The 21,236-nt window shown below is 33.8% G+C and overlaps 1 protein-coding gene, 1 long non-coding RNA gene and 1 pseudogene across 4 annotated transcripts; all 3 read left to right on the top strand.

Annotated features, from left to right (window-relative positions):
• The first annotated feature begins 706 nt into the window (after positions 1-706).
• LOC114370276 (probable aquaporin NIP7-1) lies at positions 707-11,996 on the top strand. Its single transcript, XM_028327579.1, has 7 exons — positions 707-719; positions 9,520-9,567; positions 9,606-9,694; positions 10,318-10,542; positions 10,752-10,946; positions 11,034-11,095; positions 11,692-11,996. Exons 1-7 carry the CDS (start codon positions 707-709, stop codon positions 11,912-11,914), a joined length of 855 nt encoding a protein of 284 aa, XP_028183380.1. The 3' UTR covers positions 11,915-11,996.
• On the top strand, positions 4,773-8,050 carry LOC114370277. Of its 3 annotated transcripts, none has more exons than XR_003657809.1 (3): positions 4,773-5,235; positions 5,379-6,554; positions 7,149-8,050. It is a non-coding gene; the product is annotated as an uncharacterized LOC114370277 (long non-coding RNA). The 3 variants fall into 3 exon arrangements; XR_003657810.1 differs by having other exon boundaries at positions 4,838-5,235; positions 6,370-6,554; XR_003657808.1 differs by lacking the exon at positions 4,773-5,235 and having other exon boundaries at positions 5,242-6,554.
• A 1,755-nt stretch (positions 11,997-13,751) lies between the features above and the next one.
• Positions 13,752-18,162, top strand: LOC114370198 (annotated as a pseudogene).
• Positions 18,163-21,236: the final 3,074 nt, after the last annotated feature.

The following is a 21,236-nucleotide window of genomic DNA, read 5'->3' as shown; positions in this document are numbered from 1 at the left end:
TAAAAACAAAAAAAGAATATAATTTAAAAGGATTAAAATAAATAAATAAATGAAATATTTAGAAAGACATTTAAGTTTTACATTAAGGTTTGATCTTAACATTTTTTATAAACTAAGTCAGGCTTTAAAAATAATCAAGTCAAACCTAAAGAATAGCTCATAACAAAATACTACAATGATTTTGGCTTAAAATTTTTTAAACAAGTTGGACAGATTTAAACCAAGTGTGGCTCGATGAAGTATAATATAGTTTTCGCAGAGTGATTTTTTGGATGATAAATGATATCTATAGGACTACGTTTAAATATAAAATTATATAGGTAAATTAAAATTATAAAAAATATAATATGTTCCTAACCTACTTCTGTAAGAATGCTAAAACATGTTTGTAACGAACTATATCGAATGTAAAAGTCTGAAGGATTTATTCACATTTTATCTTTTATGGTTCAATGGAAAAGCCAATCTGCGTAGAGTCAGCTAGTATTTGCATTTTTCCTTAGAGTTATTTACATTCAAACCTTGACCAATGTGTATAGTGTAAATCAATGTCGAAAGTCAAATCCGAAATCATGAGTTCCTTATGCAACAATTCTTAGCAGACACGGAATGTGAAATGTCGAATTAAAATATGAAACTCACCAAAGCAACACAATTCATTCATACAGAATGTGAAAACGCAGGAAATTGAAGTCAAAACAAGCTGATGAAATTGCAACGTTTTAAAGTCAGAAATCACAGCATGTCCCCTTGTTGGGTCAGCAAAGATTAGATGTTCAAGTTCTTGTGTTTTGTGCACTATCTATCCCTTTCGTGTCAGTTAGGACTTAGGAATCTTTGAAGACACAAATTCGTCAAATATCAAGCCTTTCTTGTCATTCAACTTCCCTTTTGCCATACTAACATTTTTTGCAATCATCTTCCTTAGGGACAGGCTAAGATGATGCACAAAAGCAGCTCTGGAAGATTCTGGTGATTTAAAGCCAACCCAAAATCAGGACAAGTTGTACTAGTTGCCATCATCGAGGTCCCTTTTTAATCCTCCCAAATTGGCTTCACAATTTTAGCCTTTTGGTATTTTTTTAGTGAACTTGAAGTATCTCAAAATTAAAAGTTAAAGATTAATTTTTTTAACTCTTAAATTTATTTAAGAGCAAATTCTAACGTGCTAAAGTGAAACTTCTTTCGCACGAAAGTAAATATTAATCATTTGATATTTTTTTAATATTTTTGTTTTTGTTTTTTCTCTTTTTATACTTATTTTTCCTTAATTACCCCTTTCTTCTACTTTCTTCTCTTCTTCGTTTTCTCCCTCCAACACACCAGATCCGTCATCATCCTTGTCAAGGCCGGCTTCCTAGTCGACCACACCATCGCCACCCTCTCCGACCACCTCGACCTCGACGACTGCATCATCAACGGCGGCAACAAGTCGTACGAGAACATCGAGCACCGCATGAACCTCATCGCCGACAAAGGCCTCCTCTACCTTAGCATGGGCATCTCTTACAGCGAAGACGGCGCACACCACGACCCCTCCCTCATGCCCGATGGGTCCCACCATGCCTACTCCAACGTCCAGGACATCCTCTACAAAATCGCTGCCCAAGTCGAGGACGACCCCTACGTCACCTACATCGGCGAGGGAGGCTCTGGAAACTTGGCTGCCATGGTTGGTTTCAGAGGTTGCTACAGTTTTTCCGATGGAAGAGAAGGAACAGGAATAAGGTTAAATTTGGAAATACAACAGATAACAAAAAAAAAATAAAAAATCAAAATGAGAAATAATCTCAATTATTAATTTAAAAACTAATAAATCTAACGGCTTAAAAAATCCTTTCGTACGTGACAAAGAAATTTCAATTTGGCACGTTAGTCTTCATCTTATTTAAGATATTAACATTTCTTAACATATATTTTTTCATACAATGATACAAAACTCAAATGAAATCTCTTATCACATGCTGAAGGGATATAATTATTTGTCAACCATACCAACTATGTTAGTTGCCCCTTTTGTATCTAAAGAGTGTACTACTTACTTACTTCCCTATCACAGTCAAAAGTTGCTTATAAATTAATTGCTGTTAGGTATACCAAAGTTTCAGGCCTAAGCTGCATTGTATTTTTGCCTATACTTTCAAGGTGCAAAAACAATTAATATGGAGGATGGCTTGTTGAAGAATGTTACCTAAATATAGGAATCAAGTTTTGACAAGAAAAGCAAATGAAGTGGACAAACACGAGGCTATTCCCCCTGCCAGAAATGGATGAGCTAAGGATTATGTTCTGATTGTGCCATTCAATAAACTGAATTTGCAAATGTAATGATGGCGCTAAACATTGTTGACCATAGAGAAAATTGGTGACAACTGACAACAGTAATAACCATATAATATAATCACCAAAGCTTAGAACAACAACTGTATAATCATGTGTTTACTTTTTACGGGATAGTCTTTAGATAATCCAACAAACAAAAATTAAAGCAAAAACAAAAGGAAAATGAAAGATTCAACATCTTGAAGTGATTGATGTAATAACGTAAGCCGTCACACAATAGGATAGTCTATAAACAAGAGGAAAAATATCCATAATCTCTATAGGATTTCAGATGGTTACGATTTACGAATTTCTCTTGGAGGAGTGTCTCAATTATTGTCCCCACTGGCAGAATTTAAAAATCAAGACCCTTTATTTTTTGGTTGAAGAAACTTGGAAATGTGGACACGGAGTGGCATATATCAAGAGGCATTTTGACTAGCGGGTCATTTACAAAATGATTTCTTTATAAATTTGCATATAAGTAATGATTTCATCCACCTTTTTCTGTTGGGCTTGTTTCATGTTTGATTTATCTATAGCTCTTGGAAGTTATATCAAGGAAACTTTATTCTGCCAGCATTTCCGGACATTTTGCAGGCCCCCCAAAAGCTCATTTTGACATAAAAAATGGACAAAACTTAAGTGTTAATATCTTGAGTAATTACATATCATAACAGTATATGCATCTAATTGACATTATCTATTTCTCTAAATATCTTTGGAGTATAATATTACCCTTATCTTTCTTAAATCTTTATCTCTCTCTCTCTCTGTCTATAGTAGTACATTGGTGTCCATGCATCATTTTCTTAATATCTTAGATGTCTTTTGTGTTTTTTTTTTTAATTTAAAAATCAGAGTTTCATTTGATAACTTATTGTTGACTTTTAATATTGATCTTTACTGCATGAATTATAAGAGTAAAACTTTAATTTTAATAAGAAAATAGCACAAAAACAAATAAGATACTGTATTTAATTAAGTTTTGTCTTAAAAACTTTTCCTGTTGAAACGTTATTCATGTATGTGTTTTCCTTCACATTATGGAGATTTCTGGGCCAGACAACGTTTTGGTCGTATTAGAGAAACGTCTTTAACATTCAATAACCTTCGGTTTTTGATAATGAACTTGTTGGGCAAAATCCATCGAGAAGAGTTGAGTTCTCTTAGCTGGATCACACATGTGTTCCAACTTAGCCAAATTTTCCTTCTTATCTAATAAGTACAATTTCTGATGTTTATGTGTGATGTGTCCAAGGCGCATCTACCTAAAAGTCTAAACAAAAATATTTTAGATATGCAAGTTTGGATTTATCTCAATTTCATTTTAAACTAACAAATAAGTAGCATTTGAAAGCATAAAATGGAGAGAGCTGAGTTCTAAATTTTGAACACTGGCTTCTATCATGTGTTGAGAACTACTGTTTAACATTTGAAAAAAAAATATCGAATGAAAATTTGTAAATGGCAGATTTCTCGGGACTAATCTCAGGTGACTGTTGATAGTAAAAAATTGAGGCAACTTGTTTGAAAAGCTTTCTTGTTTGTTTATGAACATTATTATTATTACTATTATTACAAAATATTAATATACATACACAGACACACATATGTTGCATTTCAAGTATGTTCATATCTATTTGCCACATATTGGTACATTCTAAGAAAGCACAATACTTGAGGGTCTGATGCAATGTCACAAAACAAAAGGCTACATTAATACAAATCTTTGCGACTTTTATGTTCCTCTTTTTCTTTGGTACAAAATCTACTCTCACCTCTTTGTATATATGCTTATACCTTTAAACGACTTTTCTTGTTAAACTTGCTATTCAAGTTTGGCATATTGTTGTAGTATGATAGATCCCCATCGAAGTCCATCACTATCTTCTCTTTACACTAGTGGCAAGAAAAAGGGAAATCCTTTACTTGAGAGCTGAGTATAAACTCAAGGTCAAAACCTTCAAAAGAATCAAAACCGATGAGAATATCAAAAATTCAAAACTTTGATTATAACACCAATAAGGGTATAATGTGCCCCCAATTTCAGTACTAACCTTTGTGAGTCTCAGGTAGCTAGCTAAGTAGGTGAAAAGGGGGTGTGTCCTTTGCTTTTAACTATGGTTTGGTGTACAAATTTTTAGCCTTGTAATTATATAATATCATACACAATTTCAATTAGGTACTATTTGATAATGCAATTTCCAAAGTAGATTGATTAATCCCAATGCAAAGGACAAATGACTTGTAAATTAGTATAATCAAACAACATGCAGACAAAGTGTTAACTTGTTCAACAAAAAAACCATATTTTATATATGTACGAATGATCATGATGGAAACAGCTCCTACTATTAAACGAAAATCCTACGTGTGAAAAGCTAAGTTAGGAGTAGTGTAGAAAGTGGACTCCAAATCATGTGAGCAAAGAAAGAATATATCTCCTCAACGGCCAAATGAAAGAAGAGAAGAAGAAGAAAGAATCTCTTCTGAAACTTACGTATATAATAAGGACCCCATGAAAAAATAATGCATGGCCATATCAAAAACTTTAGCAATCTCTCTCTCTCTCTCTCTCTCATGTTCTCTTTTTTTCTCTCCCCAACCTTCCCTTGTCTGCCATATATACTTAAAAAGTTGAGGGGAATGTCGTTTGGTTCGAGATCATTCATGCAAGTAGTCTCAGACATAACTCTTCTGAGTGATTTCGGACCAGGCTTCATTCCCCTCAGCTACCCAGCAGACACTATTTTCTTCCTTTTAGCACATACACAACACAACCTTTTCTTTAAGCAGTTTCCTTGTGATGATGTTGTGCTCTTGAACAAGTCCTCAGGCAATTGAAGACCAAAGAAGGATTGCAAAAAAAAGGGCTATGCAGGACTAATTGGTTATTGTATAAGCTTCCAGGTGGTTATGACTCGTAATTTCAAGTTCTTGCATTTCATCTATAGCTTATTTTGTTCATTTTCATATAAATAGATGTGTTGGTTTGGTTTGTTGATAAACTCTTGTGGAGTTTTTTTTTTTTAATTTTTTTGGGACCTGAACAGCAACATTGAGTTTGTTCTTGCTTGTGTTCTGTTGGGGAACAATCTCTTCGATGTGTTCCAGAATCATAACATCTCTTACCAGGTAGGCAAGTTACCCTTTGTGGTTTCAAAAAACTAAAACTACAGAATGAGAAAGAGAAAGAATGCGAGAAGAAAGGCAAGTGGATTTGATTTATTCAAAGTGCTCATTAGTTGCTGCTGTAACTGATGTAACGAGAGGACTATCACAAGATTCCTCACAACTTCTTGTTGTTATTCCACAATAATCACATGGAAAAGCACACACCATAAGACACAAATATCAAAGGGCAGGCTTTGTTGGGATCACAATCATGAGTGATTTCCATCATAAAGCTTAACCTCACCTAGTTATTTCAATCTAATTCATCTTTAGCTAATACTGATATAGGTAAATAAATTATTAGCCCAATGATTAGATGCAACATTGTTACTCATCCAATCATTTTCGTCTGAATCTGATTCGTGAGTCTTCTTGTACAGTTGCACTCTAATATAAGTACAGAGAAATGGTGAAATAATAGTAGGTGAAAAAAATAGTATTACAGTAATGTAATCCAGGATGAGACACGACATAGTTGCAACTTAAATTAAAGGACAACAAAAGCTTGTGGATCCATTCACGGGCGTAGCTTACACCTAGGGAAAATATTTATAATTTTTTCCAAAGACTATAGGTATTCTTCACGGAAAACAATATTGTTCCAGTCGGATAAGAACACTCTACAGTCTAGATTGTAAAGTTCTTTTTTCAAATATTTAATAGAATTGCATACTTAAGATTCAGATTTGAGACTAATATTTCAGCTTTAACAATCTCACACCATAAATCCACGCTCTTGGTAGTAGATTATTTATAGTTTACAAGCCATAAAAAATGTACCGAAGTCACATGGCTGCCATAGAATATGTAATAGCTTTTATATGACTAGTACTATTCATCTAGTAGCTCAGCCTGCATGATTTAATCCAGGGGCATTTTGGAGTCTTGACATCATCATTTGCAGAGAAATTGCAGTTACAGGTAACAGGAGCATGTAGACAATAGAGTATGGATTGGGGAGTATCACTTGTCCATTCACTTGCACAAAAGGCGAAAAGAACAGTATGATTGTTCTGGCATGTTTCACCTTTGATGGAAATAAACCCCCGAAGCAGGTAACTCATGCCTTTATGGCTTTATGAATTTATAAAGTCAGTTGAAAACTAGGTAAGAACAAACTCTAGATCAGTTCTTAGCCAGCACAAAAAACCCTATATAAGCCATGAATGTGACTTGAAATGCCATTCATAGTGAGAAGCAAAAAAATCTAGCACCCTTCATACAAAGACCAGACCAATAAAGGTTGTTAAATAAAAATACTTGAATTTTTGCAATGTACCTCAAAATTTACATAATATATCTGCCTATGTGTAATATGGTTAGAAACATGATCAAATATTATGTTTGAAAAGTTTATAAAGCTAAATAATTATAACAGAATTAAATGATTTAAAATCTTGTATTGTCCTTTATCTGCTGCATTGATAGGAGCAAACTGCAGACTTGAATCAAACTTGTGAAAATTGACATTTAAATTAAAAACCATCAAACTGATCTCTAGAACCACCTTGTGAGTAGAACAGTTTAAACATACGTATACTCAATATTGTGCTCATATTAGCATCAGAACATGTTTCTTGACCCCACACGCTTGTTGTAATCAACTGCTTGCTAGATTCATCTAAGTAATCATTTTTATTTTGGTACAGATGAAATAAAAGGAACAGTCACAGACAGCCTTAAAAAAGAGTTCGTAGGGCCATCCCAATTCCCAAAGCAGACTCCAATGTCGGTTCATGCCATGATTGATTAATCACGGGCAGAGGTTCCAGAGAATCAGATTCCAGATCAGTTACCTAAGCCACCAAGCAAATTCCAGCTAAAAGAAACTGCAGAAAGCTTAGATAACAAACTACATGCTTCTTTGGCAGCTGAAAAGTTGGCATGGACATGCCACTGGCACCACCTATTACGCCACCAACACCTAAACCTGCTTTTTTGCAGATTTCCCAACAAGCAAACATTTAACTTCCATCCAATTATCATGACTCAATAGAGATGTCGAACAGCAGAAAAACCTCCCTTTCATGCCACAATTGCGAGATATTATTACATGGTCCGGGATTATGTAGTCCTGATGGATCTTCATGTGATATGCTATTAATTTTATTTTTTTTATAAATTGAAAAATGTGGTTAAGTGTCATGTGAAAATTAATCAGCACCATGTCTCGGTCCATGTAATATGTTTTTAACAAGTGCACAGTGCATCACTTATTTTGTGTGTAACCAAGAGTATCTGAAGCTTCAATTTTGCACACAACTAAAATGGTATATCTAGTTGCAACTCCATTTTCAAGCGCAGGATCAAACTCTACATCTTAGTTAAAGGACACAAGGGTCGAATTACTGCACAGTTACTCACTATGGTCCAAGTTTAGCTCTATCTAGTCACTTGTTGTAGCCATGTAGGCTTTTATAAATTTTCTCATTGACAAGTCTGCAAAGCAATTGCACCTCATTCAAAAGTCAAAACCTCATTGTTGCTTTCCTTCCATAATATCTTTATCCATAAACCATAATGTCATGGCAGAAACCATCCTGTATGTGTATGTGTATGGTGAAAAATTTCTCTCCAACATTTGCATGAATTATTTTCTTGGCAGAAACTATGTATCACAAGTAACAAGTGGTCCTCTCCACTCCATTTACAGAATCTATTTCTATGGCTCTTCAAAATTCACATTCTTACAAAGCCTTTATGGCACTAGATGTTTTTGAGATATTTTAGAAAATAACTACCAAACAATTCAAATTTCCTTTATGTACACAACACATTAACGGGAGGACTTTAGTTTTTTTTTTCTTTTCAAGTTAATTTTTTTTCACTTCCCATTGCCAAGTAAAATATTGCGCACGTCCTTATACTCTTTTTTTAATTCACACACATTTATAAAGTTAATTAATTTAGTTAGTTGTTTCAAAAAAATTAATTTAGTTAGTTATGATAAATTCGTTAAAAATTTGTATTATCTTTTAAATTATTGACATTTGTCATTTTATTTTTTTCTTTAATTGTTTTTTACGGGTCAATTTTAAAATTATATTGACAATCGTAAAAAAAATTCTATATGGTAATAACATATAATTAGTAATTCATATTACCGTGTCAAAATTTAATTATTTTATTACCTATTTACAAAGAAGTTTTTAAACTTGGGGGGGGGGGGGGGGGTAAGTTGTTAATAATTTTTTTGTTGACCATATAGAAAATTATTTTTATTAGGGCACCATATAGAAAATTCTAATACATTAAAAATGGCATATACTCTGCTTAGTTTTGCAATGTTCTTATGACTAAAAATTTCTGTTGGACAACTTCTGATATGTAAGTTTTAACTTGTAATATGTAAATTTTTGGGATTAACTCAGTTTTTAGTTCTTAAATTATTTTGAAATTTAATTTTTAGTCTAAGAAAGAAAATTTTGACTGTCAAGGTTTTTAGACTTAAAAAATTTGATTTTTAGTCTCTAAAACCCCATTAAATAAATAAATAAAATGGGATTAACTAAAAATTGAATTTTTAAAAAATAAAAATTTAGTTAATCCAAAAAAAATAGTAGAAGAAAAAAAGGATTTGAATTCTCTCATGTTCTTGAGAAATATGATGTGTTCATAATATAAAGAAAAACATGTTAATATCAAATTTAATTAGTGAGTTCTACAACAAAACAAAATAGTTCTTTGTTCGATAAAATTTATGTCTTTTTTTATCCAACATAATCACATCATGTTATTCATCACGAATGTCAATTCGAGAGAGAGAGAAAAATGGAGGAAACTGAAAGGTAGAAGAATAAGAAACAAAACTTTCTAAGAGTACTACATTTGATAGTGCTTTACATTTGTTGGAAAGTATTAGTTTGTGTTATCCCCTTCTCAAGGTTCCAACCATAGGTAAACTTACCCCACATTTGTTCTTTGCACTTGCTCTACATAAATGAGATCTCATTCAAGACTGAATTAGTGAAATATTTTTGTTTCACCAAGCTGTGTTCTAGATAAGTTTCATCATGACAGACATATTTGAGAAGCAACCATCTCCTGATTCTTTAAATGCATCAAGCAGTGGCCTGAGGGAGATAATAAGGACATTGAGTGTAGAGCTGCAACATCAAAGCCTAGATATGTTTTGGCCAACAACTCAGATCTCAACTTCTTACCCATCAAAATTGACCTGAATTGTGCTCGCATGGTAAGAGTACTATATATACGCAACCTTTCTAAGAGTACTACATAAACTTCTCTATAAAAACTTACGGAAAAGCTTTTCTCCTAAGTAAAATGAATTGAACTTTTTTCATAAGTTAAAATCAACCCGCACACCTATTTTTGGAGAAGTTAAATGGAAGAGCTTTTATAAAAGTGCATAAGCTGATGGGATAATTTTTTTTTTCTTATTTTTTTCCCTATAAGTACTTACAGAAAAGTTTATCCAAATGCAACCATCCCTTGATTATTTTGTCACAAGATTTTGGATTGGATTTTTCAGAAAACATTTTAATCAAGCAAGCTATGCTTAATGTATTGTACAATATAATTCTAGACATATAAGGATGGCAAAAATGTGGAGTGAATTAACTTTGTATGGATTATGGAGTACGAGGTAGGTAGCAATTTGGACCATTACTAATGAGAGAAGGGTGAGTGTTATTATCAATTTGTTTGGTAAAATCGTGTTGGAGCTGTAAAAAGAATTTAAACATGATCCAAACAGAAACCAAAAATTGTGCCTATTATTTTTCCCTTGGAAGTAAATCTTATAATGTTTGATTTGATATTTATGAGAAGTACAAGTAATTTTGATGTGTAATGTAGGTGACGGCAGAGTTGGTGGGTACTTTTATTTTGATGTTCTGTGTGTGTGGAATCACTGCAAGCACACGATTCCAAAATGGTGCAGTGGGCCTTCTGGAGTATGCAGCTATAGCAGGATTAACAATGGTGGTGATTATTTTCTCTATAGGGCCAATATCTTGTGCACACGTTAACCCAGCAGTCACAATAGCCTTTGCAACAATTGGTCAATTTCCATGGTTCAAGGTGCTAATAATTTAATTTTTTTTATCAATAAATATTAATTCTTAATTATTACTTTTTTTAATAAAAAAATCAAATTCAGAACAGTTTTCTCTTTTCTTTCTTCTTTTACCACTAAATTAATCTTATAAAACAAACAAAGAGCATGGCATAGCCCTTAGTGATATAATTGATTAGTTTATGACTATGTACCATTATTTTTCCCATAACAGGTTCCAGTTTACATAATAGCACAGACAGTAGGTTCTATGTCGGCAACATACATAGGTAGCCTTGTATACGGCATAAAATCAGAGGCTATGATGACCATGCCACTCCAAGGGTGCAACTCTGCCTTCTGGGTGGAGGTTATTGCAACTTTCATCATCATGTTCCTCATTGCAGCTTTGACATCTGAATCTCAATCAGTGAGGACTAATTAAGCAACAAAATTACTATGCATATTTAAGTTTCTTAAAAATTAAACTAGCTGATTAAAATTTGACACTGTGCAGGTGGGCCATTTATCTGGCTTTGTTGCTGGAATGGCAATTGGGCTTGCTGTACTAATCACAGGGTACCTACCCAAAAACTCTCTTTTTTTGGCAAAAAAAAAAAATGCTCAGTAAAACTAGTTTGTGTTGGTTCAACTTATTTTAGATTTTTGGTAATTTTAGCAAAATTAAGATGAATATGTTGTCACATAAGAAATGGCAGGATACAGAATAATTGCATAGAAGAAAATATTGGTTTGGTACCAATTGATAAAAAGATTACAGAAAATCGATTAAAGAGATTTATACACGTATAAAAGAGGTCATTCAAAACAGTCATGACGAGAGTACATTACATGCTTTTAGTCATGTGAAAAAATAGACTTATTTAAAAGATATTGGAAGAAGTTGTTAACAGGAATCACATAATAAATAATATCTCTAAAGATTTTGTTTTTAACCGAGTTAAATGACATTATGTCATCCATGTAGCCGACCTTGTTCATTATGATGAGCTTTGTTGTGGTTTGTTCAACTTATTTAAGAGAAATAATTACTTTTTTCTTTGCCAATGAAAAGTTTTTGAAAAAGAAAACAATTATTTCTCTGAAATAAGTCTTATCAAACTTGTTGTTAGTCTTTTTTTTCTAATGTAAAAGTCATTTATTTTTTTATGCAGCCCAGTCTCAGGTGGATCAATGAATCCAGCAAGATCATTAGGTCCAGCAATTCTCTCATGGAAATTCAAGAACATATGGATATACATGGTAGCCCCTAGTGGTGGAGCTGTAGCAGGAGCTGCAATGTTTCGTTTCCTACGCCTTCGAGACCAAAATTCTAGTATTTTGTCCTCCCCAAACATCAGTGATGTTGGTCGTTCCATACCCTTTTGCTCAAGTTAGTGCACCAACATGAAATACTGTGTATGCGCTTTTAGACCAAACTAAAGAAACTGCAGAATCAGTAGTAATCATTGCATATTAGATAGCTTTTAGCAGCTGAATTCTTAGTTGTTCCTTTTTCTTTTCTTTCTTTTTTCTCTAGGGAGAAGTGGGCCCATGATTTTGCTGGTAGAGAAAAATTGGAGTTCATTCTCTGAAAGAGTCGAAGGGTTCAGACAAAGATGTGTGTTAAGAACCAAAGGAATATCAGAGGGTGTTTATCATAAGTTGCCACTGTAATTATAGTAAACTTTGTCAAGAATTGGTTACAAATATATGCCGGCAATAAGATATGCTGAAGCTCAAAAGTTGAGATAACATGAGTGATTGGTAGGCAACAATCGTATCATATCAATCCATATATATTTGTTGCTAGAAAAATTTGTTTTGAAGATTAATTTTGATTCAATAATTTACTTTGATTCGAATTCTTATGAAATGTTTCCACTTTCCACTCTTTGATTTTAAATGGTAGTGCAACAACTTAAAATTAAAGCCTCTTTTGAGTTCGAGATAGTCAGTGATGTTTCACTTTTAGTTGTCGGTGCTTTTCTTTTAGTTGATCAATCTTAATTCTTTAATTTTGACTAAGATTTTGATCCACAAATAACTCTAAATGACTAATTTTGAATTGATTAACAGATAATCAAGTATAACTACCAAAATTCTTTGCGATATTGATCAAGTATAATGACATGTAAATAAAACATTGATGTTGTTAGACTAATTTGAGAGAATCAAATTGCAAAGAAATAACTTGATAAATGAACCTGAAAAGAAATGTAAAAAACTATAAAGTTGAAGTAAAGGCAAGAAAATAATAGAATTGAAAAGGATATTATAAATACAATTCAAATGGAAAATGAAGATAAAAACATGTAAAATCAAGACAAAAATAAAAGAATTCAGAGTGGACTTCGAAGGATTAATGAGAAGACCGAGAAATCTAAAGAAAACAAAAATAATAATAAATGCAAGAATTGATAAAGGAAAAACTTCAAAAATGTAAATCAATTAATCAAATAATTAACTTGTAATTTAGACTTAATATGTTATAAATAAGTTTCTTTTATAGAAAATAAATATGTAAAAATATCGTCCAAACAAAATATGATATTTTTTCAAGTTTAATTTTTTTTTACTACAATAAAAATATAAAAATATCATGTTAATTTTATTAAATTATTTAATGTAATAAATAATTAAAATAACTAGTAAAAACATCACATAATATTATTTAATTTCTAAAAAAATTATTTGAATGTTTTCAATGATCAACTAAATAAATTTTATTTATTTCAAGAAAACATGATTCCCATAATTCATTATTTTCAGATATGATTATCTACTACCAAACGTTTCCTAAGAGATTGGATTAAGAAAATAAAAATATTGTTTTCTTATTAAAATATTTATTATTTAGTCATAGAAATATATAATATAGTTAGTAAAAAAGAATTGTAAAATATAACAAAATTTCTCAGGCCACGATGCCGTAGCCATGCAAAGCCACGCGTCAAGACAAGAACTCCTCAACACAATAACAACAAAATCAAATTCTTCGGAAATCAAAGCAGCAGCGATCTCGACACAGAGTAATTCCACGATCTCTTACACCTCCGGTGTTGCACATGGTCTGTGTCTTACACATTTCTAAGCGAAATGCAGAAAGGTACGTAACGTGTTGCGTACTCTTACAACAAAATTCAAGTGCATGACATGCTTTTTCATTGATCTTAATTGGTATGACATATCATTGTGTTTAATTGGTATTATTTTTCATTGATCTTAATTAACAATGTATATTCTTGTTCATGTTGCTCCTCGGAGAAAAGAGACTTAGCCCATTTGAATGTTTCTGGACTAGATCTCATTTCTCCGAGACACGACTTAGCGACAGGAACAATTCCACGGTAAATTAAACTATATTCCTCACTCATATCTCAATCTTGTTAACTCAGAGTATAATGGCAAGCTCACATTCACACAGATCGTGGTGGCTTCCTCTATTGGGTTGATATTTGCTGCAGCAATGCATTATGGCATTAAAACAATGAAGGATCGAAAGATCATCCCACGTCTGAGAAAAACAAAGGCAAACCAAGCCCCAAAGCTTGAGAAGTTCTCTCATTACGTAGGTAAAATTAATGTATGTCCAATATATATATATATATATGTATGTATGTATTCTTTCAGTAATATATATACTTATGGATCCATAAGCGTTAATAGAGATTTATTATATGTAAGATTAATTATCTTAATGAATTGGGGCAGCTAGGCAAATGGGGTTCAAAGACAGGAGAAGTTGTCCACTTCTTTGTAAATTGGCTTCTGAATACATAAGGAAATCAGAGGGATGTGAAGATGATCTCTACGCCTTCTTCGAGAACGAACCAGATGTGGATTCACTATTTGTGAAGCTTGTGGAGGAGTTTGAGAGATGCATTCTAAGTTACTTTGCATTCCATTGGACCCATGGTGATGTCTTGATAAGTCAGGTACGTATCTAGAGTACATTTAAGGGAACACATAAACAAGCATAATCATTTATATTAAATCTCTTAGAGTATGTTTGTTTTAACGTTGTAACTCATTTTCATTCTTTCCCATGAATAAAACGCTGTTACTTTTGCGTTTCATGCCTTGGAATGATACAAAGTCCGTTGAAAACGTCTAAATAAGCATGCACTATTTGTCTACTCAAGCATGCACTATTTGTCTACTCCCTAAACTTTAACCGATGATTTTGATCTTTTTAATTCTGAAATAGATGAAATTAATCCCTCACATGTTCTCTCTTAACCCTTTTTGTTGATGTGGCTAATGACAGATATATGGTAATCACATATTCACATGTCTACCCTGCGTCAGCATTTGTGACGTGACAGCTACATGGCTACCACTAGCCACTAGGCACCAAAGATTAATTCCACAAGATTTCCAAAAGACAAACTAAAACTATGATTTTTAAAATAGACAAAAATACATTTTACCTTTATATTAAATTGTGTATACTAGGTAACAGATCTGTTCTCTCTTTGTCTGGTTATTGCGGGTGTTTAGCTCTGAAGTTGAACCAAAAGCGAAGCTCAGGCACATAGTTATGGCGGCAACTAGGTGTGTATTATTATAATTTCCATTTATACTAATTGAACCATCTTTGGAACAATGTGCGGATCATATGTTGTGAAACAGGATGTGAAAAACCTATAAAAGGGACCAAAGGTTTTACCATTTTAGCTGCCCCTAGAAATCAATGGAACATAATAAGGAATGAAACATAATGTAATTCCTTTTGAAGTAGCTAAAAATGAAAAAAGAATCTTGTTTACGAATAAATCACTTTTTGTAACTAGTAAGTGACACCAATTTTCAAGGGCATGCCCTGTTGCCTGTTGGTATGAGACTGAGAGTGAATATGTCACAGTTTTCAGAAATGTTTTTATTAATATCAGCAGTGTGAAAAGGGGTAACTAGTCTTCCTTTTTAAGCTAAACAAATAGTATTCAATTTGCACAGGGAACAGAGGTTCGAGAGAGTGACAAAGAATCTGAAGGTGGCTAGAGTTTTCAACACATTAGTGGAAGAGATGAAAGCAATGGGACTTGTAACAAATGATGACTCTCAATGCACAGAGGTGATGGCTCCAGTAGCTCACAGTGATAGGAGCCCAGTGCTTCTTTTCATGGGTGGTGGCATGGGAGCTGGCAAGAGCACTGTGCTTAAGGACATTCTCAAAGAGTAAGACAAGTCAATTATTTTCTCTGCACAAGAACGAATCACTTTGCTTTTCAATAATAGTATAACTTATCCTATGATGTGAAAAAACTTTGGTTTTTAACCGTGTTGAATGATATCATGTAATCCATGTAACCGACCTCACCTAGTGGAATAAGACTTTGTTGTTGTATGATGTGAAATACTTAAAACAAACCTAATTGCAAAGTGCAAGAACCTAATTTTTGTGTTCATGAAATTTAAGCAGACCTTTCTGGGAAGGAGCAGCAGGCAATGCCGTAATCATTGAGGCAGATGCCTTCAAAGAATCAGATGTCATCTATAAGGCCCTCAGTGCAAGAGGTCATCAGGACATGATTCGAACAGCTGAACTGGTGACATGATTCAGACTACTCTTTGTTCATTTCCATGTATTCTATTATGTGTGTGTGTGTATATTTATATATACATATATAGCAGTATAGCACAAATATGTGTTAACATTCCGTGTTTTTTTACTTTTTCTGTTGGGTGAATATGGTCAACAGTGACATAGCCAAAATTAATAAGGATAGATTATCATGGACAACTTAATTATGCTTAATAAGTTTAAGGTTTATTGAAATGGGTTATAAAAGAATTTATTTTGATAATCTTTACCATGAAGTTAATTTGAAAATAAGCTAAAAAGATCTTATATAAAAAAAAATAAGTGACTTTCATAGGTCCTAACAATTTCTAAATAAGATCTTCTTTATAGTTCCCTTAATATGATAGTTATTTAATAGTATAGTTGTTTTGGTTATTGCATGATCAAGTTATTGTTGCAAACAGGTGCACCAATCATCCACTGATGCAGCCTCATCCCTCCTAGTAACAGCACTAAATGAGGGGCGTGATGTAATTATGGATGGCACACTCTCCTGGTTACCATTTGTTGTGCAGACAATAACAATGGCTAGAAATGTCCACCGCCGCCGTTACCGCATGGGACCTGGCTACAAGGTGAATGAGGGTGGAACTGTGACCGAAAACTATTGGCAACGAATTGAGGGGGAAGAGCCAGAACAAGTTGGAGGCAAAAGGAGAAAACCATATAGGATAGAGCTGGTTGGAGTAGTGTGCGATGCTTATCTTGCCGTCATTAGAGGCATAAGGTAGATTCGTCATTAATCTTTATATTAGTTTGGCAATAATCTTATCAAGCATGATTCTTTCAGTGAAAATGTTTTCTGCTAACAGTGAACAAATTTGAATGCCAACAGGAGAGCTATCATGTGTAGAAGAGCAGTAAGAGTGAAGTCACAATTGACATCTCACAAGAGATTTGCTGAGGCATTTCTGACTTATTGTCAGCTAGTAGACAATGCTCGGCTATACAGTACAAATTCTTTGGAAGGCCCACCTAAGGTACACTTATTAATATTTCCCTTTCTTATTCTTTCTCTGATGACAAAACCTACATACACAATTAGGGTGTTTCAAACTCAGTTTGAAGACTAAACTCCGTTTCGTAACATGTTCGATTATCCTCAGAAGTGTGTTTGTTGCCAGAAACCAAGCTTCCATAAAAGCAAGACTAAGTGCATGTTTGATTTGCAGTTGGAAATATCGAGTCGCGCGTTCCAATGCAAATCTAATGGATAAAAATAAAATGAACGCAAAAGTAATAGTCCTGATCCCTTGGTAAAATTACTTTTGCCTCAAATGTAATTTTATAACGGATTTCCAAACATGCTATACAGGTCCTTTTGCAAACTCATCTGCAAAAATGAAAATTACTCCAGAATTAAGTTTGTCAACTTTAACTTAAACATGCACTAATGTGTTAGAATGTACAAATGACAGATCATGTAAGTAATAGTAAATAATAAAATTTGTATCCCACCATTTCCTCTCTGAAATGTACCATCAAGAATGAAAAACTGTGAATACTATCTCTAGATATTTCTATTACTAACCGTTTACTATTGTCATTGCTATGGTGGGCCTTATCTGGTGCCTATATTCAAAATCACTACTGACCAGATAAATGTTGTAAAGTTGATAGGATGGAAAGATAGAGACAAGACATTGCTAGTTGATCCAGATGAAATAGATTGTTTGAAGAGGGTTTCTACATTGAATGAAAAGGCCAACAACATATATGAACTTTACAAGCACCCCAACCCAACTTGTGAAGCTGGATCTATATGGAAAGACATTGTACTATCTCCTTCAAGGTTGAACATCCAACAAGAGCTGAAGTATTCAATCCTAAAGGTTGAGAGATTAAAACGTACTAGTAGCTCTTTATGAAGCAGTGATGAAACTTTTCCACCTTCAGCTTTTAAGATAAGGTTCACAAGATAGAAAACCATCTAGATTACAAAAGTAAAGCATTAAGATATGCTCAATGAGCTTACATAGGTTATTGGAATTTATGACCGAGGAAAATTTATGTTTTGTTGTGCCGACGTGATGAACTATAAGTGTACAAAAGAACATCATACAGTAAAACTCTTGAAATTGAAAATTCTAGATTTGTTTTGGTCAGTCATCAAATTGACGACTACCACCTACCAAGGATAGCTATTAAATCGAATTTACTCGGTTTCAAAATTGATTAGGCCAGTTATCAAATTTGACGATTACCATCTGCCAAATTTTAGACAAAATAAAAAGGTTTTTCTTTCTAACAGAAACTGCTAACTTGAATTTGTTTTTCTCGTACTAACAGATCATGAACTTTCCTTCATGTAACCCAATAATTGACCACTTTACGGTAGATAAATCATAAATGGAGACAAAATATAATAATTACTGTGACCACTGATCAGTGACAGCTGACAACAATATGCAATGGTAGTTGTTGGATATTAAAAACATATTGTAACAGTTAAATCCTTATGTGTCTGATTTAGATTAATTATGAGTTTATTAGTTAATTTTAGCTAAAGTACTGAACAAAATCAATTAATCATGACAAAGAGATCAGTAGCTAGACACACTTTCTAATAGAAAGTTAGACAATAGTCTCCACTTTAACTTTTTTTTTTTACTCTTCTACTTATGCTTCATATAAGACTCTTTCCTCTTTTATCTAAACCCACGAAACCCACGAAAACGTCAAGGATCTAACTTAATTGGTTAAACTATGTGTGTGAGTTATTATAAACTTTAACATTATCTTTAATTCCCATGGATTATAAAAAAATCACACGAAAACATTGTTTACTTTCTGTATTAAAAATAAGTTACAACGACAGATTCTCAAACATGTGAAAATGTTGAGGAATCTGTAGAATCAGTGAGACTTCCCCTCAAATTCCCTTTAACAGCACGGAAAACTGTGACTTAGCCTAAACTCTAGGGCTTCTATCATGTGAGCAGGTTGCTTCTCCTGGTAAGATTTCTCCAAATGCTTAGCCAACAACGTTAAACAAGCACAATTAGAGAAATGAGTCACTTCATTTTCGTGAATTCTTTTTAATAACGCCACTTGCCACATGCTTACAATTTCACAGCGCACTTCGCATTACTTTCCATTAATTATATCAGATTTACTTAACGGGCAATCGTCCTATCATATATCTAAATGTTTGTGACAAGTACTTAGATAGGTAAATTATTCACTAAATAAGTAATATTTGACTAATGAAAACGATGTTAGTATGTATGTAGAAATACGCGTGTCAATTTCTTTTTCTTTCTCTCGAGGAGCCAATTGTTTAAAGCTGAAATTCAATCTGTCATAGAAGAGGCAACGAAGATTCTTTAAACACCTTACATTATCGCTGTAAAAGCTAGCAGAAATCCATGACTGAGATCTTAGTCAGCTTTTGGTATTATTATAATCTCTAATTCCTTATCAATGGTGATATTACTTACATCTACCTTTAAAAATCTACAACAGAGCTATACCTTGCTACTTGCGAGTTAATTAGTAGTTCCAAACATTTATCCGTATAACGTTTTGTTAATAAACATTGACAATCTATAATCAACATCGCTATTTGCAGATATAGCATTATTGGTAAATTACTCTAGAGAAACTGGGGAGAGATGGAGGGAAAAGGAAAACACTTATAACAACCAACCACCATGAACCTCGATCAAAAGCCACCACATTGGAAGTTCAGACATTAAGTATCACACTGAAAAATTTCAAGAAAAAACGTTGAATTTGTTGTAGGGGTGGTTGACTGGAGTTGGTACGAGTAAATACGCTATTGATGCTATCATAATGTCACTAGCAGACTTGCAGTAGTAATTCCAACCACATTGCAGTAAGGACTTAAAATAAACTCTTACTCCAGGTGGACGTTATTTTCTGTCAGAAAGTAACAATATTTCCATAATGCACTTCCAAGTAAACGTGAGCCTTCTGTAATCTGTACTATTATTCAAATAAAGGGTAAGCAGCACATCAACCCTTCGATTAGTATTTCTCTATTACTTGTATGAAATATTTTTTAAGTATAATTAGATTGATTTATTTTAATGTAATAATCACTTTCTTACATATGCTTCAAAACTAATTACTATTTCTCAAAAATATTATATTCCTGATCGTACAATAGTCAATAGGTACAAACATACCCTACATACTGATAGCCATCACGACTCCAAAGCTCTGGAACCCGAAGAAGTAAGGCCCAAACGAATGAACACCAAGCCTGGTTACTTGAAGGATTATGAGTTGTAACTGTAATAACGCCACCCCTGTTCGTTAGATAGTAGTTACCAAGTTCGTTAGGGTAGTTACGAAACTGTTAAACTGTTAAACCCATAACGAAGGATCCTTGTACCAAGCCTTGATGTATAAATACATAAACGCATATAATAAAATGCATGCAAAAAGTTTACGTAAGAAATCCTTACCCTAGGAGGTTCCTTCCCTCAAAGCAAGGATACTCTCTCTCTCTCTCCTTCCGACCTCTGCTCTTATCACTGGTCCGACCTGCCGCCGTCACGATCCTCCATGGCAGACCACACCACCAGGAAAACAACCACTGACAGGCTCGAGGACGCCATCACTCGCCTGTCCAACAGCCACTCCACCCTTCTAGATAAACACAGTGACCTCGTCGACAAGTATTCAGAGATCTCCGGAAAGGTTGATTCAATCCTCGACCACCTCCACTTACGATCTCAGGCACGTGACCACGCCGGTACCAGCACCCAATTCCACCAACGCAACACGGTCAAACTGGATATTCTGAGGTTTGACGGCCGCGACCCCATGGGCTGGATCTTCAAGATCTCACAGCTGTTCGAATACCAACAAACGCCGGAAGAGGAAAGGATCACGGTGGCCTCCTTCTACCTCGACGGAGCTGCATTAAGTTGGTACCAATGGATGTTTAGAAATGGTTTCATAACATCTTGGTCCGGCTTCCTGCAAGCTTTGGAATTAAGGTTCGCGCCCTCCTATTATGAAGATCCAAAAGGAGCACTCTTCAAATTAACACAGCGTGGCACGGTAAATAAGTACCTAACCGAGTTTGAACGGTTAGCTAACCGCGTTATCGGATTACCTCCCCCTTTCCTGTTAAGTTGCTTTGTTTCAGGGCTAGCTCAA

Source organism: Glycine soja, chromosome 10 (assembly GCF_004193775.1).
Source record: "Glycine soja cultivar W05 chromosome 10, ASM419377v2, whole genome shotgun sequence".
Lineage (NCBI taxonomy): Eukaryota > Viridiplantae > Streptophyta > Magnoliopsida > Fabales > Fabaceae > Glycine > Glycine soja.
This window is presented reverse-complemented; position numbering and strand designations above follow the sequence as displayed.